The sequence below is a fragment of the Silurus meridionalis genome, chromosome 3 (genome assembly GCF_014805685.1).
Source record: "Silurus meridionalis isolate SWU-2019-XX chromosome 3, ASM1480568v1, whole genome shotgun sequence".
Classification (NCBI taxonomy): Eukaryota; Metazoa; Chordata; class Actinopteri; order Siluriformes; family Siluridae; genus Silurus; species Silurus meridionalis.
This window is the reverse complement of record NC_060886.1, coordinates 20034373-20058993: the sequence shown is the minus strand read 5'-3', so window position 1 is coordinate 20058993 and position 24621 is coordinate 20034373. Positions and strand designations below refer to the sequence as shown.

Here is a 24621-nt window from a genome sequence, read left to right as displayed (position 1 = left end):
ATGAACATGTATACAATTTTTCCCAATAGTTTATTCATTTCTGTCTTTCTGGTGCGCTGCCGCTCCTGCGCCAGTGAGGGAAAGTTTACGTTTGAGTTTCTATCTAGTTATTTTAATCCGTATTGTCGTAAGGTAATGTAAGCAACGGCTGGCTTTTTTATTATTTACTCTGCTGTTGCTTTTACCGATCAGACTGCGATTTGGTCACTCCGAGGCCCAGACTTCTACATACGTCAGCATTTTCACACCCTTTGATTGGACGGTAAGAGCGCGCTAGTCATCAAACCGCTGCAAACTTCACAAGCTCAAATATATTAATGTAGAATGAATGGCTTTTTTTCTTTTATTCCACAATGGCTGACATAAGTGAAGAAATGGTCACAGATACACTTATGACAATATGACATTTACAAGATGGACTTTTCAAGCAAAGCTGGACATTGTGAGGAAAGGTCAGCCAAAACAGTTGTTAAGCTTTTTCATGAACCATTTATACTTTTGTGTGTTCTTTCCTGTAGAATTTGCACAAAACACAAAATTTGCCTTATTGCTCTAATTTCCAGGAAAACTGTAATGCACAGAAAACACGTGGTCATTTTGTTATGTTCGGTTCTGCTAGGGATGCAGGTGGTGCAGCTGTGGCTACAGTGAAAGGAGACTTGCTGAATTGTGTTAATTAGGTTTCTTGTTTTAGTAATACCATACAGTCTCACTGCATGAGATACCTGCCCGTGATGCAGCGCTCTGTTATACTGCGTTTCTGTGAAATATCGATGGTTTCTATAGCCGTGACATCATAATGATAGTATTGATGGTGAATTGATTCAGGTAGCACACCACTGAAGGCCTACGTGTAAAATGCACGGCCTGCCATTGGATTAGATTTAGGTGTATAATTAAATAATTTTACAAAGCAGGTGCTAATGATAATCAATTTCAGTCATTAGCTGAAACAGAAACAGCTGCATAGGAGGCTTAAAATGCGTGAGAAACAGTCCAACTCTAAGCTCTAAACTACTACGGTGAGGTTGTTGAAGACAACACAGGTCACAGGTCATGCACAATGGCAAGACTGAGCACAGCACTTAGACACAAGGTAGTTATACTGCATCAACAAGGTCTCTCCCGGGCAAAGATCTCAAAGCAGACTGGTTTCAAGATGTGCTTTTCAAGCAATTAAAAAAAAAAAAAAAAAAACACAAAGAAATAGAAATCTAGAGGACTGTAGATGCAGTGGTGAGCCAAGGAATTTTAATGTTGTGGATGAAATACACATCATGCCATCTTCCCTTTTACATCAGAAGATTTGCAGCAGTGCCATCAGCAAAGAACTGGCAGAAACCAGTGGGACCCAGGTACAGCCGTTTGCTGTCTGGAGAGGTCTGGCCAGTAGTGGTCTTCATAGAAGAATTGCAGCAAAAAAAGCCATACCTCCAACATGGAAACAAGGCTAAGTGACTCAACTATGCATGAAAACACAGGAACTGGGCTGCAGAAAAATGGCAGCAGGTGCTTTGGACGTATCTGAAAAGTCTAAATCTGACTAATTTTTCTGCAACAAAAAACAAGTTGTGTGCCAAAGGGCTGAAAAGCAGTACAATGGTGAGTGACTGCAGGCAACAGTGAAGCATGGTGGAGGTTCCTTTACAAGTATGGGGCTGCATTTCTTCAAATGAAGTTGAAGATTTTGTCAAGATTAATGGTGTCCTCAATGCTGAGAAATACAGGCGGATACTTCTGCATTATGCAATACCGTAAGGGAGTTGGACCAATATATCTGGTGCAGCGGGACAATGACCCGAAACACGCAGCCAACGCATTCAAGAATTATCTTCAGCATAGAGAACAAAAAGGGAGGTCTGAATAGTTGTAGCCCCCCCACAGAGTTCTGATCGCAATGTCATTGAGTCTGTCAAGGATTACATGAAGAGATGGATGGATCTGAGGCAGCCAACATTTACAAATCTGGTTAGTTCTCGAAGATGTTTGGAACAACCTACCTGCTGAATTCCTTCATGTGCAAGTGCTCTTAGACGAATTGATGCTGTTTTTGCCGGCCACCGGATATTGATTTGATTAGGATTTCTCTTGTGTTGATTTACTTTCTATTTTGTTAATTGATAAACATAAATTATTAACATTTCTTTTTGAAAGCATTCTTATTTCACTGCACAACTGCCTTAAACATTTGAACAGTACTATACATTAATGTTTCTCAGTCTGTGTGTCTTAGATGGAATTGTATGACCCGAGATAGTTGAATGGTTAGCTGGTGACCTGCGCTTCTGCACAAACAGATGTCTTACTGAGTTCTGCCAAAGCCAAACCCTCATATTATTATGCACACATGGTCTTGCAAATGCATATATTTACTCATATGCATTTTCAAATTTACCTTTTAAATTTAAACTCTCATTAATTTCTATGCAAATCTTTGGGCAACCTTGGCCAAATAATCTATTTTGCTTATTTTTGAAGTGAAAAGAAGTCTTCCCAACAAGCTTTTTCGAATATTAATGCATGTTTAGTAGCACTTCCTCTTTTCCTAATATTTACCAGAATCCATTCTTTCATCTATCGATGCAATTTTTCCAGTGCTACTGGCTGCCACACAAACCCAAAGATAGAAGATCCACTCCCATGCTTAATAGTGCTATTTATCAAATACTGCTTCTTCTTTTTTTTTTTTGCCTCCAAACACACTTTAGATGATTGTAGCCAAAAAGGTCTATGTTTACTTTTCCAGCACATGTTTCCAAAATGCCTCTGCCTTATGTATATATTGTTCTGAATAGAAGATTCATTAAAAAGACCTCAGCGACCTCATCCCAAATGTAAAAATCTTGTTTATGCAAATCATGTTTGAGGAAACAATGTTGGAGAGAAGAATTGTTTACCACCATTCCTGTGTCAGTTAAATCTCCTTGAAGTTTCATTTGGAAATTCAGTTAGATTTTGCCGAGCTTATAGGCAATTCTTCTTGCCTTGACCTGGCATTTTTAATGACATTTTGGAGAGTGGAAATTGTGAGCCAGAAGAGTTTATACTGTATCTTTCTATAGCCTTTCTTTTCCTTTGTAGGCATCAATTAACGTTGTTTTCAACTCCTAAGACAGCTTCTGTTTGTTGTTGGCTGTTAGTACAAGTTTTGAAGAGTCGGAGAATTGCATTCTGGAATCGTTTATTCCTAGTGACAACTGATGACCTGCCTAACGCGTCCTAATGAGTCTATTAAAGTCTAACAAACAAATTCAGTTCTGATTGTTTATAATCGAAAAAGGTGTCCACGCACCTCAATTAGTATATAATCCCATATAAAAAGTGTCTGTACATAAAAAATTAGCAGTAGAAAATATGCTGCAACTGTTGCGTTTCTTTTCTGTCATGCTTCTTTTCGCATCACTTAATCGAATACTGCAACATACTGTTAATATTTGTTCACCGTGTGTAATTAGCGCAGACAAGAATTTCAGCATGTTTCCCTCAGCTGAAAAAAGGAACAGAAAAGCTTCTTTACTTAAATTTCAATAATAATGAAAGTCTGAGGATAGTTGTTAAAGCAGTCAGTAAATGTTTATGCGACGCGAGCATTTTGCTAAATGTGCTCATGAGTTCTTTAGTTACACGCAGGGCTGCAAGATTTGGGGAAAAAAGTGATTGCGATTGTTGTGGTCAATATTGCGATTGCGATATAATAAATGGTATCGTGAGTCCACTAGATTGTGAATGATTAAAAATTTTTTACAAAATGAACATACACCTGAGAGAGAGAGAGAGAGAGAGAGAGAGAGAGAGAGATACACCAGGCATAGCTGGCGGCGTGTATGGGGATGTGTGTGGAAAAGTGGAGGATGCCAGGTGAAGGCCTGCCAATCGTCGAGTGTGCACGGGCTACGCGTAGGCGTTGAGGAAAGACATGCGTTACCGCGAGTGGGTTTGTGGCCGGCGTGAGTACGAGGGAAGGAAAGCGGCGAGGCAAAAGTGAATTGAAAATCTTGCACAGTTCCTCTGTTCCTCTGCTCAGTGTTGGTGATCTTAAAGCTAAAATATTGCCATATAACAGAGGTAGCGTTTTTTGGCTACCAGTTCAGTGTCTGCTCGGCATCCCTCTTCACCTGGTCTCCGCGCTGCACGCCGGAAAATCACGTGACCACACACGCAACACCTGCACTGCTTAGACTGAGACTATCTGGTCTTCTTATGCTTTGTTAGCGGCATGGAAAATCTGCAAACTGTTCTCAGAAAGTGTGTGACCACACATGCATTATTCATTTCATCAAATCGCAAAAGTCATATAATCGCACAAGCTGACATCGCGATCGCGATACAATTAATCGTGCAGCACTAGTTACACGTATTATTGTTTTTTTTTATTATTATTATTATTTAGTCTGAAATTTGTTTAATTCATCCTGTGGTTATATACATATACTTGTATTCAGTCTTTATCTCAGACTGGGAATGTGTACATGCTATACATAGAGAAAAAGTTAGGGTGATTTTTTTATTATTATTTTTTATTATTTAGCAGCTTTTGTTGTTGACTCATGTGCCCCATGACACTCAAATGCCCTCCATTCTAAATGTTCCTAGTTATGATAAAAAAAAAATAATTAAAAAAAAAGAGTAAACACAAAAAATCACACTTTAACACGCCAAATGAGCATGTAAATGTGTGGAGGATTGAGGGAACCTGGTCATTCCAATGCATTTCTATTCTAACACACTGTAATCCCTGTAAACCCCAAAGCACTCTCAAGCTGTTAATGCCAGAGCCAAGAGCAGTAATTCAGCATTGCTTGCTTGCTGCTAGCCAGCTTTTAGCTATCACTGCTAATCTTCCTTTCACACATTTAACCTACTAATCTGCTGACCAAGCACTCTTCCCTGCAATGCCAAGTCATATGGTACACATATGAGGTCAGTGAGCTGTCTTTGATTCCCAACCAGAGAAGCTGTTTAATTACCCCTAAATGTTTACCTTGCTTCCTCTGGTGAAAGTGAAGGATCTGTTAAAAGTCAGCCCTGTGAAATAGGGCCGCATTAACATACAGCGTGCCATCGGGTATGACAGGCTCTGTGTCAGGAGTTGACCTGTGTTAAATTCTCACCCTAGTCTTTTCTCTCTTTTAACACTAACCAGATTCTGACAGCTCTGCTGATCCTCCATCCTGCTATCCTTATTTCACTATGCTGGCTCCAGCCTCTCAGAGCTCAAGCATCAGCATCACTCAAATCCTTACTGTTCCCTTAAAGAGCCGTGTTGATCTTTCTGCCAGAGTATTACTTTGGTAATCCTACCTCCATCTCTCTTTTTCTCTCCTTTTCTATCTCTTGCTCTGTCCTTCCTTCTCTCTGGTTCTTTCTGGCGGGCGTTGAATGCAGTAGGATGTTAATGAATATTAATGAGGCAGCCCCTCACTCTCCTGGGAGTCTCTCTCTCTCTCTCTCTCTCTCTCTCTCTCTCTCTCTTTCTGTTTCTGCTGATGCTGATGTAACTTAGAAAGCTGATGTGATGGCGCCTCAGAAGCGACCACGACTCGCATGTAGATTCCGGCTCATCTGTATTCATGCTGACTGACCCTTTATTGGAAAAACACACCTAGCACAATTGTGAGAGTGTGAAGCAGTCCTGTGTGCTTCCACACATTCGGCATAAAACCATATAGCGCTGGAGAGCCATTCTTATCCGTTGCCAGCAAATTGCTAAAATAAAAATAGTTCTCCAATTGTTCCTCAATCACGAGTGATTTTCTGACTTTTGGAGTGTCAGATGGAGGCATGTGACCAACTACTACACTACTGAAGCCTGCTTATTTGCATCTTTGTATTTTAATGTAATCATTATTCATTTTATTTTTTCATCTTCTACAATGATATACAATTTTCAACTGACAATATCTATACTTTAGATAGTGATCATTTCTTTTATACTATTATCAATCCATGGTTGAATTAGACAATTATTTAAGTTAACATTTATCAGATGTTCTATATGAATATATACATAAAAAAAGAATTTAAAATTGATATGCTTATGTATTTAAGAAATAAAACTTGAATGGTCTTGCTGTTATAGGAAAATACTCTATGAAAAGGTATTATGGTGCAGCACATCCTAAAATGTGATGTCTTGTACCACAGTGATTTGACACCAATTACAATTTGTTTTTTCCTTTTCTGAAGTTTATAATATATTGATTAAAAAAAATAGCTTCCAATGTAAGTAAAATAATTGGAAGCCCGTCTTGAAGAAAACTGTATGATTGATCCAAAGTATTCGAGACTTCTGTCTAAGTAGTTTGTAGATGTTGAGATCAATAATAAACTGGTTTTATTTAAACAGTTATATAACAACACATTTCATCAAATCATTTTAATTATTGGACGTACAATATGTGGAGTGTCTGTTGCATAACTCTCATTGAATCTGTTACTATAGAAACAATAACATATCGGAACAAGAGCAATCATTTAAAACCTATTGAATTATAGCCGTATTTTTCATGTGATCTGTGCTGTTGGAGAAAATGAATGCATCCCTTTAGAATTGGGAATAGACTGCTTTAAAGGCACATCTATAAAATAATAAAGCCAAAATGTATTTATTGTAATCGTGCAGTCTTGTACCCATGATTAGGTTTTTAATAGCCATGAAAGAATTCTACAGGGAAAAGAAGGAGAGACACTGGTTTCCCAATATAAATGTTTCTGTCTTCAAGTTTTTAGAGCAAAAGCCATGTATTGGGCCTTCGCCAGAAACGGAGGGTGGAAGAGAGAGAGAAAGTGGTAAATCACTAACGTTCCCATGAGTAGGCTAGATATGCAGCTGTTAACTGATCAAACAGGGACCTGTGTGTGTGTGTGTGTGTGTGTGTGTGTGTGTGTGTGTGTGTGTGTGTGTGTGTGTGTGTGTGTGTGTGTGGTGGGGGGGTGTATTGTGTGAAAGCTTGAGAGAGAGAGGGAACTGGTTGCTTGGATGATAAGATATAAAGGGCAGGTGTTGTTGCAGCTGTAAGAAACCAGGTGTTGGTAATTTTGTCTGATATGTATGTACATAAATATATCTGTATCAGAACTGTTAAGTGCAAACACATTTAATTTCTGTTACCTTCTATTCCCTCTCTTTCTTTCCCCCCCTCTCTCTCGCTCTCTCTCCATACCCCTACACAGCAACAGGAGCAGGACCCCACTAACCTGTACATTTCCAATTTGCCACTGTCGATGGACGAACAGGAGCTGGAGACCATGCTGAAACCCTTTGGCCAAGTCGTCTCCACACGCATACTGCGCGACGCAAATGGTGCAAGCAGAGGGGTGGGGTTTGCAAGGTGAGGCTTTTCCTTGGGTCCCGATTTCATGTTTGAGGCTTAGCGGTTTGGCTCCGGCTGTGGCTTGGATTTACCGCGACATTTAGTATAATTGTACCAAACCCGCACCCAAAATCTGCTGATTCAGCTCTGGAATGGGGTGAGGTGGAAACTGACTGGAATCAAAGTGAACACTCCTTTCCAACAGTCTTAAAGCTCATCTGTGACGTGCAATCACTGCAGGGGTGTGTGTGTGTGTGTGTGTGTGTGTGTGTGTGTGTGTGTGTGTGTGTGTGTGTGTGTGTGTGTGTGTGTGTGTGTGTGTGTGTGTGTGTGTGTGTGTGTGTGTGTGTGTGTATGAGAATGAGTTAGCAGCATGTATAATATGTACAGCTAGAGTATGTTATTTTACCTCACATGAACCTGTCTCAGTGTTTGAGAGAATGTAATTGTAATATGCATTCACTCCCAGCTTTCTGCTTTATGCATTTGGCTACATTTGATACAAAGATGCCTGAAAGACCTAAACGGATTAGTGTATTTAGAAAATATTTAGTTTGCAATAATTTACAAGCACATGGCATACACTTGGCTGTATTTTCTGGGTGAATAAGCACCACCAGTTAAAATGTACTTCATTGTACTTTCTAACAGTTGCATGGTCAGCAACAACGACCTGCTCTGCTTGTGCTTGTGCACGTGTGTGTGTATGCGTGTGCGCGTTTATCTTCGTAGAGACCAGTTTTAACTTTGTGGGGACATTTAGATCTATAATATGACTCATCTGTATTAATAATGATATCATTAGGAGGTCTTTAGAAGGATGATTAGACATGTCTGATATTTGTTTAAGTGTAAGATTTAAAAGTTTGATTTTCTCTTTTTGTAGAATGGAGTCCACAGAAAAATGTGATGCTGTAATTTCTCACTTCAATGGAAAGTTTCTTAATATGCCAGCCGGAGTAATGGGTAACAGAACTCTTCTTGTCTGTCTGTGTGTTCGCCTGCTTCTGTGTGTTTGCTTGTGTGTGTGTGTGTGTGTGTGTGTTTGTGTGCTTGGGCTCATTTATATATGTTTGGTTGTTCATTAAGACAGAGCACTTTACTAGCAGATTTGTGCTAAAGCAGATTCGTTTTCTATTCAATTTGCCGGTAGTCGTCCCGAGCTTTCACCCATGGAGTCGTGCACATCACAGATCAAACGAATGTGCACTTAGATTGAAGCAAGCACACCGAATAACGATAGGCTTTGCTGTTACTATAGGCTTAATGTAGGAATAAGTGCTTATTGATTAGTGAATGCAGTTTGTGGCTAATGTTGAACACAGTGTGGAGGTTCTCTCTTCTTCCTCACCCTCCCCTTTACAGTCTCTCTCATGCTCTCTCTTTTTCTCTCTGTCTCTCACTCACCCTCACTCTGTAAAAGGGTCTCTAAAAAGTCCAACCCTGTTACCAACTCTTCCTCTTTCAACTGTATAATTGGTTTATTAGATTGAAATAGTCTCTACTGCTTGTTGTCACACTGAAATAGGAAGATGAGGGCAAGAGGGATTATGGGAAGGCAGCTGCCATCTAAGATGTCTGTATTTTTAGTATAATTGGAAAAAAGATTTGAGTGGCCATCTTAAATAGAGGGCAGGATGGTGTTGCAGCAGGTTGCCTTACCACCCAGAGCTCTAAATCTTAAGCGCAGGTTACTGTCTGAGAGGATGCATGTTCTCTATGTCTGTTTGGGTTCCTTTTTTGTTTTCTTGTTTCCTCCCTTCCTTTAGAACATGGCATTGGGTGAACTGGTTACTCAAAATTTCCCCTGATTGTGAGTGAAGGTACATGCTGTGTTCAGTCCCACCGCAATCATTGTGTTGTTTGGATATTTGGGGTGTAACGGTGCACGCATTCTGACAGAAATCTTTCGGTACAAGGCTTTTGGTTCGGTACACACGTGTACTGAATGCTATCCTTTTTTTTTTTTTTTTTTTTTACGTGCGGAACATAGTTAAAATGTGAGTTCCCTCAGGAAAGTATTAAGTTAAAAAACACTAGAGTTAGTGCAGTGTCACTGTGGCTACTCCGTACTGGAAATAAGATTTGTTTTGCGTACGCATAGAACCAGGAAGTGACTTGCGACTAACGCTAGTGCTATTGATTCTAACGCTAGCGCTATGGATTATGAATAATGTTTTATGTCCAGATTCAGGAATATCTCTTAAAAGTAGAAAATCCTGACAGTTCCGCATATCGAGGGAGTGAATGAATAGAGGATGGAAGAAATGTATGCTGTATGTATAAAATGTATAAAAGTATGCTGAAACAAGTAGAACAGTTAAGTAGATCATATCTTTAACAACTTGAAAATTAAATGTGAAACACACACTTATACACATCTGCATTACCCAAATGGGGTCTATTTAATAAAATGTTTCAATCTTTTTGTTTTTTTTTTATTCATTTAATGTGTGCCAATTTAATTGATTACCCAATTGAATCAATATAAATAAATGTGTATTGCATGAATTTGATTTATTCCATTTTATGTTTATAAAATATGAATAAATATTATTTAATACATAATTTAACCAAGCAGGCATTTAATTAAATAAAAAAAAATAATGTAACTGGTAATGTTCACAAATGTTAATTATTATAATAATAAACTGCGTTAATTAAAAGAAGACAAGCAATTTTATGTTTTGCACATTTCCCCCCTAACTGTACCCAAATTGAACTGAACCATGGCTTTAAAAACGAGGTACGTACCGAACTTTGAATTTTGTGTACCGTTTCACCCCTAGTGGATAGGTTTTCTATCCACTGTACCTCTGACCAGGATAAAGCGATTTCTAAAGATTAATGAATAAATGAATTTGAAGTAGAGCTTGTATTGCAAGTTGTAGTTATAGTCATACCAGGCAATAGACCTTTGTTCTGTGTTTAATCTCGCTGTATCTGTTTTCCTATAGCTCCTACTGAGCCGCTGCTGTGTAAGTTTGCAGATGGAGGGCAAAAAAAACGACAGAGCCAAAATAAATATGTGCCTAATGGACGCGCATGGGCCAGAGAGGGAGAAGCCAGACTTGTAAGTTTTGGAAATGTGCTTTGTGTGTGTATGTACATATAAAGAGAATTTATATGTACACATTAAGGAGTATTTATATTTGTACGTTAAAACCTTTTATATTTTAACATAAAATGCATTACATACAGCTGTGAGTGGGTTGGACTGTCAGTTCATGCTGATGTATGTGTGAGCATGCACGAGTGTGTGTGTGTGTGTGTGTGTGTGTGTGTGTGTGTGTGTGTGTGTGTGAGATTATATATATATATATATATATATATATATATATATATATATATATATATATATATATATACACACACACACACACACACTGCACCCAGAATGTATTTACAGCGCTTCACTTTTTCCACATTTTATGTTACATCCTTATTCCAAAATGGATTAAATCCATTATTTTACACAAAATCTACAAACATAATGACAACTTGAAAGAAGTGGGTTTTAAATCTTATAAATGTATACATGTAAATGTATTAAAAACAAAAAAAATCACAAGTGCTCAATACTTTGTGAGTATGATGCTACAAGCTTAGCACACCTATTTTTGGGCAGTTTCTCCTATTTTTCTTTGCAGAACTTCTCAGACTCCTTCAGGTTGGATAGGGAAAGTTGGTGCACAGCCATTTTCAGATCTCTCCAGAGATGTTTAATCGGGTTCAATTCTGGGCTCTGGCTGAGCCACTCAAGGACATTCATAGAGTCGTCCTGTAGCCACTCCTTTGTTATCTTGGCTATCGTGTGCTTAGGGTCGTTGTCCTGTTGAAAGATGAACCGTCACCCTAGTCTGAGGTCCAGAGCCCTCTGGAGCAGGTTTTCATCAAGGATGTCCCTGTAAATTGCTACATTCATCTTTCACTTGATCCTGACTAGTCTCCCAGTTCCTGCCACTAAAAAGCATCCCCACAGCATGATGCTGCCACCAACATGCTTTCCTGTATGGATGGTATTGGCCAGATGATGAGGGGTACCAGGTTTCTTCCAGACATGACACTTGGCATTCAGGCCAAAGATTTCAATCTTTGTTTCTCAAGGTCTAAGATTCCTACAGGTGCCTTTTGGCAAACTCCAGGTGGGCTGTCATGTGCCTTTTACTGAGGAGTTTACTGAGGCCTGATTGGTGTAGTGCTGCAAAGATAGTTGTTCTTCTGGAAGGTTCTCCTCTCTCCACAGAGAAACGCTGGAGCTTATTTAGAATGACCATTGGGTCCTTGTGGTTCCAGGCTTCTTTCATTTATGAATGATGGAGGCCACTGTGCTCATTGGGAACTTCAATGATGCTGAAGTTTTTCTGTCCTCTTCCCCAGATCTGTGTCTCAGTACAGTCCTGTCTCCTAGGTCTACAGACAATTCCATGGACTTCATGGCTTGGTTTGTGCTCTGATTAAGCACTGTTAATTGTGGTTAACCTTTTATAGACAGGTGTGTGCCTTTCCAAATCATGTCCAATCAACTGAATTTACCACAGGTGGAATCCAATCAATTTGTAGAAACATCTCAAGGATGATCAGTGTAAACAGGATGCACCTGAGCTCAATTTTGAGTGTCACGGCAAAGACTGTGAATACTTATGTGTTTATTTTTTGATCAATCTGAAAAGATTGCAAATAAACTTTTTGGACATTGTCATTATTGGGTATTTGTTGAATTCTTAGGAAAATAATGAATTTCATCCATTTTGGAATAAGACTAACATAAAATGTGGAAAAAGTAAAGCGCTGTAAATACTTTCTGGATGCACTATATATATATATATACACATACATACAGGGAGTGCAGAATTATTAGGCAAGTTGTATTTTTGAGGATTAATTTTATTTGAGGATTTAATTTGAACAACAACCATGTTCTCAATGAACACAAAAAACTCATTAATATCAAAGCTGAATATTTTTGGAAGTAGTTTTTAGTTTTAGCTATTTTAGGGGGATATCTGTGTGTGCAGGTGACTATTACTGTGCATAATTATTAGGCAACTTAACAAAAAACAAATTTATACCCATTTCAATTATTTATTTTTACCAGTGAAACCAATATAACATCTCAACATTCACAAATATACATTTCTGACATTCAAAACCAAACAAAAACAAATCAGTGACCAATATAGCCACCTTTCTTTGCAAGGACACTCAAAAGCCTGCCATCCATGGATTCTGTCAGTGTTTTGATCTGTTCACCATCAACATTGCGTGCAGCAGCAACCACAGCCTCCCAGACACTGTTCAGAGAGGTGTACTGTTTTCCTCCTTGTAAATCGACATTTGATGATGGACCACAGGTTCTCAATGGGGTTCAGATCAGGTGAACAAGGAGGCCATATCATTAGATTTTCTTCTTTTATACCCTTTCTTGCCAGCCACGCTGTGGAGTACTTGGACGGTGTGATGGAGCATTGTCCTGCATGAAAATCATGTTTTTCTTGAAGGATGCAGACTTCTTCCTGTACCACTGCTTGAAGAAGGTGTCTTCCAGAAACTGGCAGTAGGACTGGGAGTTCAGCTTGACTCCATCCTCAACCCGAAAAGGCCCCACAAGCTCATCTTTGATGATACCAGCCCAAACCAGTACTCCACCTCCACCTTGCTGGCGCCTGAGTCGGACTGGAGCTCTCTGCCCTTTACCAATCCAGCCACGGGCCCATCCATCTGGCCCATCAAGACTCACTCTCATTTCATCAGTCCATAAAACCTTAGAAAAATCAGTCTTGAGATATTTCTTGGCCCAGTCTTGACGCTTTCAGCTTGTGTGTCTTGTTCAGTGGTGGTCGACTTTCTGCCTTTCTTACCTTGGCCATGTCTCTGAGTATTGCACACCTTGTGCTTTTGGGCACCCAGTGATGTTGCAGCTCTGAAATATGGCCAAACTGGTGGCAAGTGGCATCTTGGCAGCTGCACGCTTGACTTTTCTCAGTTCACGGGCAGTTATTTTGCGCCTTGGTTTTTCCACACGCTTCTTGCGACCCTGTCGACTATTTTGAATGAAACGCTTGATTGTTCGATGATCACGCTTCAGAAGCTTGGCTATTTTAAGACTGCTGCATCCCTCTGCAATATATCTCACTATTTTTGACTTTTCTGAGCCTGTCAAGTCCTTCTTTTGACCCATTTTGCCAAAGGAAAGGAAGTTGCCTAATAATTATGCACACCTGATATAGGGTGTTGATGTCATTAGACCACACCCCTTCTCATTACAGAGATGCACATCACCTAATATGCTTAATTGGTAGTAGGCTTTCCAGCCTATACAGCTTGGAGTAAGACAACATGCATAACGAGGATAATGTGGTCAAAATACTCATTTGCCTAATAATTCTGCACTCCCTGTATATATATATAATTGTGTGTGTATGTAGGTAAAAGAGGGAGTGACAGAAAAGGAGATTGTGTGGGAGTAAAGGAGAAGGCTGTAAAATGCTGACTGGAATAAGAATAACAGTCGTGGCAAAATATTCATGAGCTTCTTTCTGTCTCCCTTCTTTGTGTCATTTTCTCAGGCTGGGATGACGCTCACATACGACCCCACTGCTGCCGCTATGCAGAACGGGTATGTGACAGCCACGAAACCTTCTTAACTCTCGCATCCACTTGACTAATAGACGCGTTGCCAACAAAGTATCTCATTCTGTCTGTTTTTTTTTTCTCCTTTTTCTTCTTTCCACTCTGTCTATCTTTGCAGGTTCTATCCCCCATACAGCATTACCAACCGAATGATTGCCCAACCTGCCATGTCACCCTACATCTCCCCCGTGTCCACATACCCGGTACGTATCAATCAAGGATGAGAAAATGCTAAAGAATTTATCCTGTTCCCATATTTGTTGCTTTTCTAGTATTGCTCATAGAATAGAAGTGTATTATGGATAACATGAGGGCAGTTTCATTGGGCATGACATACGCTTTTGGATGTTTCCGAGAGATTTTCCGTCCTGCTCTCTTATGCAAATATTAAAAATCCTAATTCAAAACCTGAATGGATAAGTACAACATTTAGCAAAAGAAATCCGAATTAATTCCTAAACTATATTTTCATTTGGCTGATGTTGAAATATTGGCCTATTTATAAAGATGAAATGAGGAACAGGATATTATAAAAAATTTTGTCATTGACGCACGTTTCAGTGCTATGTTCATACAGATTTAAATGTAAGCGTGATACATGTACTGTTTACACAGACACATTTTTTTTTTAATGAAATGAAAGTAACGTCAAACATATAACACCACCCTGACCAGGATAAACCAGTTGCTGATGATAAATAAACTGAATGAATGGAACACCTTAAAATGTTTTACTGCGTTTTCCTATTCATATACAAGCACAAGAGTGGAGTATGCTTATTGTTGTCATCTCACTTTATCATCTTCAATATTTTTTCTTCACTTAGTGGATTTTTGTTCACGGTTTGGAAATTTAATTTAAAGTTGTGTAATGTTTGAATGAAACGCTACTGATTATTTTCTTTAGAAACACTTTTAAATATATATTAAATATTTTCAGCTCTTTTATGAAGTATGAAAACGAACCACTGTTTAGTGAAGTTAATCCTTCAGCATAATTTAAGATGAGCACCTTTGTATCTGTTGACGGTGATTAAGATTGTGTTATTTTAACTGTAAGTACAGTAGGGTTAATGTGGTGTTGTGGCGTTGAGTGCTATGTAGATTATAATAGCATAGTTACTGACTTGGCAGACCTGATACAAAAACAGATGTTTTCGTTTTCACAATCTAATCTTTGAACAAAGACATCATTTCATGCCTAATGGGGTCTGCTTGCTCATAGTATTAGCTAATTAAAGCATAATTATATAGAAAATTCCTGGAAAATAGCAACGTACATCACCTACTTTGGTAAATCCACAGATAAATACAGCTTGTATTTAATTGTTGGGTATGCTCACTTTCATTTAGCACTTCTTTATTATTATTACAATGGAAAATTGAAATAGCCTTGGCATACCTCTGATTGCTGCATCTGTGTACATCTGAGTTTGTATCATTACATTAGCTGTTTTTAACGCTTCAGAGGAAGTTTCTCACCACTGAGAAGAGCAAATTGGTCTTTTTCACTTAGATTTTGTCTTTCTCTTTTTTTTGTGTGTGATGTTTCAGGTGCAGACACCGTCCTGGGTCACCCACCAGCCCTACATCATGCAGCATCCGGTAAGACTGCATTGAAAACTGATTCTTTATACACTTACCTTTCTGTCTCCATACTGAAAATATGGGTTGTTTTCCCTCTTTGTTTTATTAAAAAAAAAACAACAACGTTATGTTTAATATCTTGAATGCACCTTATCACAATGCTACTTTTACATAGTACAAAAGATCAGATTTTCTTAGAGGCTTCAGATGACTTGATGGATTTGATGGAACATGATCAAGTTTTATTTAAACTTGCAGAGTTTAATTATAGAAACTTTTCTATAATTGTATTTCAGTAACTTATGTTATTGCTTAGTAGTTCTAATGTAAATGTTTGTCTTAAATTATATCTAAAAAAAAAATTCTACCTTAGAAGGTCGACATTAAATTGCACTGTTTAAGAAAATTGTTTGAAATAATAATATATTACAAACCAACTCTGCAGGGTTTGATTATTGTATATAGATGCCAATAAGTCTGAAATCGATTACAGATAGCATGTATCGCCATAAAAGAAAAGTCTGCTTTTTTTGTGCCAGAAGTGGTGAGGGAGAGGTTTATCACAGACACAGGACAGCTGATGAATGAATGACTGAAAACGATATCTAGTTAGTGGAGGGAAAGAAAAAAAAGAAATTGGACTAGTGGCTGCTGTATTGTATTTTTAGAGCCACCTTGAACACACTAGGCAGTCCTGTATGGGCAGTCTGAATACTTCAGGCATCTCATGTTTTGTGCTCACGTGATGTCACTTGTCATCCGGTTCCCTTCTAGGGAGCTGTATTATCGCCCTCTATGGATCCCTCCATGTCACTGCAGCCAACATCCATGATGAGCCCCCTCACTCAGCAGATGAGCCACCTTTCTCTGGGCAGTACAGGAGCGGTGAGGGAACATATACATACACACTCACTCCTGTCTGTCCACAGATCTAAGAACTAAGCAACAAATGTGGCACAACACATACATTACTTGAAATCTTAAAATTATTTTATTTATATTCAGTTGCTTACAGTATAACTACAACTGTGTTAGTGTTATTTACTCAAGGTGTGTCTTGTGGTTTTACAAGTCATGCTTACATCTTGTGTGCGTGTGTCTGCGGGTGCGTGTGTGTGTGTGTGTGTGTGTGTGTGTGTGTGTGTGTGTGTGTGTGTGTGTGTGTGTGTGTGTGTTCCAGTTCATGCCGGCTAATGCAGCATTACAGGGCGCGTACATCTCACAGTATACTCCTTTGCAGCCAGCTGCAGTGGAGGTTAGTATAAATATGTTTCACACTCTTCACTTGCTTTATAAAATGCCAAAGTGTGTTCTAGTTCCATGATCATGTCTGATTTTTGTTTTCATTTCCAGGAGAATAGCTCACAGTCTCAGGTGGAGTCGAGCGGAGATCATTCTCCCTACGCCTACCAACAAAACAAGTGACAAAAGAGGTATGACATGAAGTACTACTTCATGCTGAATAAACTCTGGTCTAATAATACATTGAATATAATATTCCAAATTGGTCAGATACACTATATGAACAAATGTATTGGAACGCCTGACTTTTCCAGCCATATGTGATTTTTCCCCAAACTGTTACCACAATGTTGGAGGCACATAATCGTACAGAATGTCTTTGGATGCGGTTGGAGACCCAAGCCTGCTCCAGCATGACAATCCTCCTGTGCACAAAAGCAAGCTCTGTGAATATTTGGTTTAAATTGGTTACAGTGGAAGATCTTGAGTGGCCTGCTGTAGAGCTCTGACCTCAACCCTATCGAACACCTTTTAAAATGAATTGAAATGCTGACTACACCACAGGCCTCCTCACATTACATTAGTACCTGACTTTACTAACAACCTTATGGCTGAATCAGCACAAAACTACACAATCACACTCCAAAATGTAGTGGAACAGCTACCCAAAAGTACTACACTTTATTACTTAAGTTAAAGTAAAAATAGCCATTAACTGTTTTAGTGTCACACTGGTAACTGAACGTCACGTCATATTGATATTAGTCGATTAAAATATTTAATCGTGATTAATCGCATAATTGTCATGAGTTAACTCACGATTAATCGTAACTTAATCGCACATTTTTATCTGTTCTAAATAGACCTTAAATTCATACTTTCCATTGTGTTAATACTCTAATCAACATGGGCACAGATAAATATGTATGTTTATTATTGGTGAAACCATACTTAATATAGAGCATGAAGACAAAATATTCCTGTAAAAGTTTTAAAGTAATTATGGTGTTTTAAATTACGTAAAGCATCAGGACACCAAACGGAACCTTTGCTTTGTTTCCACACGGACGGTAAATGAGGTGATACCGGACAAACTGTACCTCATAACTTTCATACGGATTATATAATCAAAGAATATTTGTATTCGATGTGAATTGCCTTATTTAAAAGTTGACTTTTCGAGATTTCTATTCATCTATTTATTATGTCTCTGAGGCGAGTATTCATTGAGATTCAGGTTTTTCATTTGTGTTTATAAAGAGAGGAGACAGAGACTGCAGAAAGCGCCCCCTGTCTGTTTGCTTTATTTTACAAAACCACAGCATTTTGTTGTTATGAGTGTATACAAATAAAAGTAGGCCCTTTAAAAATCCAAATGATGAATTGCTCTTATTTGTACTATCAAAAAAAGACAGAGTAATTTAAGTTTGTTTCGCCGTTATGAGAAAAAAATGCCACAAAACACGGCGGGGCGTTTGCCAACACCCAGAGGGTAAATTGTCGGCTGTGCGCATCATGGCGGGTTTGAGACTTGCCGCATCAGTAAAACAAATGCTTACCGATTAAAATATTAACCGATTTTTCGGTGGAGTTTATTTATCTGCGTAAAGAAAGGACGTCATGAATAAACGTGTGTTGCGCTGAAGGTTTTAATTTCGCCTCTTTTATATTTATTTATTTATATTTTGTAATAAAAACGGTCCACGTTAATTAAAACCAGTGCCGCTAAAATCAATTTGCATTCGACAGCCTTAATTAATATATTAATAAAAAAAATTAAAAATTTTGTTGCCTAATAAATGCATCCAGTCTGAACATCAGCCATATAGAACACGAGCAGAGAAAAGTCTCTGTTCTCAGTCATGTTTTCATCACTGACTTCCTCTGTCTCATCCACGCTAACACCGTATTACTTGTTGCCTTCTGCCCTGCTTGTTGTTAGCTTTATAAACTAAAATGACACACCGATGGATTAAAAAAAGCTGTGCAATGACAGGAAATAGGATGATTGGCTGAAAACGGAGCAGTAAGGAGAAAAAATATTGATATTTCACCAAATAGATTATAACTAAAGTAACGAGTCTGTTTTTGAAAATGTAAGAAGTAGAAAGTACAGATATTTGTGTAAAAAATGTAATGAGTGAAAGTAAAAAGTTGCTGCCCACATGGTGTTGTGTTCGATGTACAAGGTTTGCAAGGTTTGTATGTGATCAGGTGTGTTGCTCTGGTTTAGGTTCCTCAGCACTCAGGAGACTGAGAGGAGTGACAGCTTCAACAATCATGCTTCCTCTGTTGGACTAAGCTCAACCGTTGGATCGACGTTTGAAACGATGAGTTTTCTCTGTTTTTAAAAACAACTACCCAAACTATTTTTGGTATAAGTTCTATGAGGTGCAAATAAAAATCATGATTTCACCAGAGGATGCTAGCTATCTAAGAAGAACATGATAATGGAAAAAAAAAAAATTTATTTTAATAAAAAAAAAAAAAAAAAAGAACATTTATTTTTACCAAGGAATCGTCACATGGGTGCAAGACCTCAAAGGATCATGTGACTTGATGTACATGGTAGCAGGTGTCCATTGTTGAGATTTTTTTTTTTATGATTTCTGATGTGTGTGTGTGATTTTTATTTTTCTTGATTCTTTTTTCTTTGTACTGAACTAGTTGTGATGATTGAAGAGATTTGTTAGCCGGACATCCTGAGAAAGATTTTTTGTTTTTTTGTTTTTGTGCTTGCAGTGTGTGTTGCAATGGTGAAGTGTTACATGTGTCCTCTTGTACAGTGTGTTTTCTCCAGTTGATCTAGAATAACCTTTCTCTTCCTCTTCATACAATTTGCCTTAAGTTTGTTCCATACAGCTGTACAAGTAGCCTCAAACTGAGGCTAAACCGGAGAAAGAGACGTTCAAATCAGCTATGGCCTTGTAAATCAGCTGAATAGGGCTTTTCTTAGGATCTAGCTAATGAAATTCAGTTTGCCTCATTACGTGTTTAGCTTTTTATTGATCTCCATAGTGCTTTTTTAGAATAGAAACCATGTTGAGTGATAGGAAAAAAATTTGATTAGAATTTAAATATGATGTACTGTTTTTGTAATCAGAGGGTCAACGCCTCTGGTTGGTTGAATGTGGTAGAAATTCTGCTGAATGATCACATTTTAAAAATGCCTTTTAGAAAAAAAGAAAAAAAAACTTGCTGTTGTAGTGTAGCTGCGGGGAAAGTGGTGTGACCAAGTCTTTTTATTTTACATTTTTGGGGGGTGGGGGAGGGGGGAAATTTTCAATGTGCTTTTATGACCATGTACAGATTAAGCCTTCCATGGCAACTTTAAGTGCAGAAAGTGGAGGTTTTGAAATGAGATTGATTTCCTGTAGATTTTAGTTTGCCTAGCTTTTTCGTTTTTTTTTTTTAAGGAAGCAAACAGAACTCGGCACTTTCAAGTTTACTTCACCAAAGACAGTGAGCTAGCAAGCAGAGATCAAATAATGAGTACAATGTCACTTCCTCCCTACGCAGGATAGGCTTTTTAACGGACTGGACTGCAATTTTAAGAATGTGCCTTCTTTGTAAATATGCATCCGGTTGTCTTTAGTAGTTGTCTAGGTTTGGACACATGCAAGAAGGAAGATTTGGATCCGACAAGTGCCACATACATCACTACAGAGCACACGAAACTGAAATATGTAACTAGAACATGGAAAAGGAGAAGTTTGAAACTATGAACTGATCAACACGGTGGTTATCTGCTATGCTTTTTATTAGCAGGAGAATGCCTTTTATTTTTAATTTCTTCCTCCCAAATTACAATAGGCTTTTGTTTTGGCTTTAGTAGGTTGTCTTCCAAAAGACTGTTTTTTGAACTGGTGGTCCTATCGACCAATTATCTACCTCAGATTTGCGTTCTCCTCTGTTTCGATTGGCCGGGCTAGCAGGTTCAGCCCCGCCCCTCCAGACCAAATGGCTAGCTCTGGAGCTGCCCTCATCTACATTTGTTTTCTTTCAGGTTGTTTTCATGCTTTGTTTTTGTTTGTTTTTTTCCTCAGCAAACCTTTTTTTTTTAATGCAAATGTTATTGTTATGAGGATAGATGTGCGTTGAACGTGATTTAATCTTGTTTAGACATTCAGTTTCATAGTTTCAAAGGCAAACACACTGCTGCTTAATCACAAGATGTTTTGGTAGTCGGCCATGACTAGAGATGGACGAAAGGAGGAGAAAAATAAAGAGGAACAAATTAAAAACTGAAGGTTGTGGTATTCCTCGGATCTGTTCCTGAACGTTTGCTGCTGTTCAGTCCCAACCCAGAATTTTAGCAGCATAACCCTCACTGCTCTGCTTAGGTGTGTGTATGTGTGTGTATGTGTGTGTATGTGTGTGTGTGTGTGTGTGTGTGTGTGTGTGTGTGTGTGTGTGTGTGTGTGTGTGTGTGTGTGTGTGGTCTGAGACTTTGGTGTATGTGGGCAGTGATTGAAGGATGCTTGAGGTGTGTGTGTGTGTGTGTGTGTGTGTGTGTGTGTGTGTGTGTGTGTGTGTGTGTATGTGTAGCAAGAGCTCGTGTGTGGGCGATTCTGCCAGTTAACACCTGAAACAAGTGCCAATGTTTAGCTGGATGAACGAGTGGGAGACTGGATACAGAATGAGTCGCTAATGAACATGAAACATCATATACTAGACAGCCATTAAGTTATGGGGAAAAAGTAATAATTTATGAACAGAGAACTTTGTACAGACTGTTTGAAGAAATAATTTTTTTTTCATAGAGATATCTATATGAGAGTTATTTTTATTTTATTTTTGTTTTGTTCGTTTTATTTTACATGTGCTACAAAATTGCCAGTGGTAACTTGTCCGGTTGAACAGAAATCTTCCTCTGTAAATTTTTTGGTAGTGTTTTTTCAAAGCCATTTTGTTTTGTCTAGATTGTTCTTTGCATTCTGTTTTTGTCCATTCTTTGATTTATTTTTTTTTTTAATAAAAATTTTAATTGGTTTGTGTAGACTTATCTTTTTATGACTGAAGCAGAGGCAATGCAGAAGTCTCCAGAAATATCGGCACCCTTTATTAAAAAAAATAATAAAATGATGTATATTCATTACACACAAAGTTTAGAGGTAAGTAGAAATAATTGATTTTAGTTAGAACAAAAAAATTTTTTATTACAACAGCTTTTTTTTAATCCAGCAATCAACTTGATAAATGATCAAATTTAAAAAAATCTTCTGACAGGTGTTACTTATTGCCCAGGTGTACCCTGTTAGAATGATTGCTAAAGAAGTTAATATCTCTGAATGTCTTTGTTTAAGCTTTGGGTTTGAAAACTATTTGTTGCAAAAAAAAAAAAAAGATTAATCAACAGGAACACTATAAAGCTACTATTGGGAGAAAAGCTAGTCATTATAAAACAAAAAAAAATAAACATCGATCAGAGCCATTGCACAAGCATTTTACATATCTAATATTGCAATTTGTAATGTCTGGTAACATAAAGAAAAAATTTGTTTACTAACAACCAGACAACCAACAGTCAGGGACATCAGCAACAACCGGAAAAACAACAGAAAAAAGGTGATAGTATCGTAATCAAAGAAGATTTTTAAACTCTGAGAGTAGAAATATAAAGGCTATACTTTAAGATGCAAACGATTTTTCAGCACTATGAACAAGAAGGTTATAATTTGCAACAAATTAGAGAGACAAGCCACAAACATTTTGGAATTGAAATTAAGCTCTTTCAGTAATTGAAAGGCCAAAGTGTGTGGAAAGAAAGGATCTGCTCATGAGCCAAGTAATATAAGCTCATCGGTCAAGCACAGTGGAGGTAGTGAAATGTCTTAGACGTGAATGGCTGGAACAAGATCACTAATCAGTATTGATGATGTAACTCCTGATGGTAGAAGCAGAATGAATCCAAAAGTGTACAGAAACATTTACAGATTACTTTAATCCAAACTATTGCGAGGAACTTCATTGTTAAGACGGATAATTACCCGGAACACACTGCCAACTCAAAAAAAAGATCAGTTGGACTTCACGAGTGGAATGTTTTCAAATTGCAAGTCACTCAACAGACCTAAATCCCATTGAGAATGAACTCAAGAGAAGACTGAAACCCCATGATGATTGAAAGAAGCTGCAGTGCAGGTCCAAAAAAAGCATCAGAAAAGAATACCACAGTTTGATAATGTCTGTGGGTTGCCAGCTTGATGCAGTTATTACAATCAGGAGATATACAACCTATTATTACGTTATTGTATTTCAGATTATTTTAGCTTTTCTATGCCAGTACTTTAGGAGGGGGCTGTGTATTCACTTTTCACTTACTCCTAGCTTTTGTGTATAACAGTGTCTTGTTTTCTTTAGGTATAAAATGAGGTTGCACAGAGAACCCCTACAAAAAAGCAAGATAATGTTTGTCGGCCTTCACAAATCAGGTAATAGATACATTCATAAGCAGTGGAAGAAATCATTAAACACCAGCAGCGCCATAACTAAATGTGTTTGAGGTAAATTTGCCAGTAATTCGAAAAGGTAAAAGACAGTTAAAAGAGCACAGTTTCAGAATTACACACTAGTTGATTTTTGTGGTTGAGAAATTCCAGAGTAAGCAGTCAAATGTGCCTTTCATAAGAACGAAATGTTTACAAGTGATGAAAGATGGAATCCCTTTCAAGGAGCTCAGAGAGTGTATGAACTTTACTTTGTTGTGGTCAGATGAGACCAAAATCAAACCATTTGTTCATGAACACCATCAGCATTTTTGATGATAAAAGGAACCTGCATATTTTGAAACAGGATAGCCTACTGTAAAATATGGTGGTAGAAATGTTATGCTCTGGAGTGCTTTTGTGGCATGTGGTTCAGGGGGAAGGTTGATGGCAATTTTTCATTCAAAAACTTTTTTTACAAAATGATCACCCATTACATTTCCAAATTAATACTAAAATGTTAAAAAAAAAAATCAGCCCAGCCAAAAAATAATTTCACTTTCTTCCAGAGAAACAATTTAATTTTCTCCTGATTAGAAGCCTGTTGAAAACCTGTGGTCGGAATATAAACAAGCTCAAAATGTCCTGTATGGAGGAGAACCAAGATCCCTCTATAAGTGTCTCCCACCTTAAATCATTAGAGGAGAAAATAAAAATCATCAAAAACTGTAAAGTGTCCCTTTAAAATAATACCGACCACATCATTTTTTCCCTACTGCTATTTAAGACAAGTCAAAACTTGTCTAGTAAAATAATATTAAAGTGGTTTGGGTTTTAAACAGGAAATAATTAGAATGCACAGTATTTTAACCAGTAATGCTGACATTACTTTTTTCCCACTTTTCTTGCCATTAGAAATGCTCACTGCGAGCGTAATTGTTGGAATGAAAAGACATTAAACACTGCATTGTTTTTAATTAGAAAGTTTTAGACAGCACATTTATAAGGATTTACTGTAAATCTGATTGGAAAATTGAGGCTTGGCCTATTAGCAGATGGGCCTTGATAAGGATCTAAGGATCTAGTGCTGTTAGTGTGTGTGTGTGTGTGTGTGTGTGTGTGAGAGAGAGAGAGAGACTAGTACTGTTTTGCCACCCTACAGGAGGCCTAGAGGGCCAGACTGAGACTCAGACTGCAGCTGTCTGCTCTCAACCACCTGCCAAACCCTGCAGACTTGACTGTTGTAGACACTGTCCAAATTACATCATTCTAACATTAAAACAAAATACTGACCACAATGTAAATTACAGTGGATATATAAAGGTTGTGAGTGAAAACAGTGAGACGTGGGCTCATGGCACCATAAACTGAACGTTGTTCTTTTTTATGGTGGGTGGAAAAAATATGGTCCATGAACA

The 24621-nt window shown here is 38.0% G+C and overlaps 1 protein-coding gene across 6 annotated transcripts in view; it reads left to right on the top strand.

The window, feature by feature from the left end:
- LOC124382656 (RNA-binding motif, single-stranded-interacting protein 1) overlaps nucleotides 1–21024 on the top strand; it is a 56996-nt gene extending 35972 nt beyond the window's left edge. For 4 of the 6 annotated variants that reach the window (XM_046844726.1, XM_046844731.1, XM_046844727.1 and 1 more), the window contains exons 5-14: nucleotides 7174–7331; nucleotides 8200–8279; nucleotides 10271–10386; nucleotides 13883–13932; nucleotides 14065–14149; nucleotides 15501–15551; nucleotides 16308–16418; nucleotides 16714–16788; nucleotides 16887–16966; nucleotides 19009–21024. In XM_046844726.1, the coding sequence (XP_046700682.1) occupies nucleotides 7174–7331; nucleotides 8200–8279; nucleotides 10271–10386; nucleotides 13883–13932; nucleotides 14065–14149; nucleotides 15501–15551; nucleotides 16308–16418; nucleotides 16714–16788; nucleotides 16887–16958 (798 nt within the window). In that variant the 3' untranslated portion in view covers nucleotides 16959–16966; nucleotides 19009–21024. The remainder of the gene's footprint in view (nucleotides 1–7173; nucleotides 7332–8199; nucleotides 8280–10270; nucleotides 10387–13882; nucleotides 13933–14064; nucleotides 14150–15500; nucleotides 15552–16307; nucleotides 16419–16713; nucleotides 16789–16886; nucleotides 16967–19008) is intronic. The other 2 variants (XM_046844729.1, XM_046844730.1) reach the window with 1 other exon arrangement.
- Nucleotides 21025–24621: the final 3597 nt, after the last annotated feature.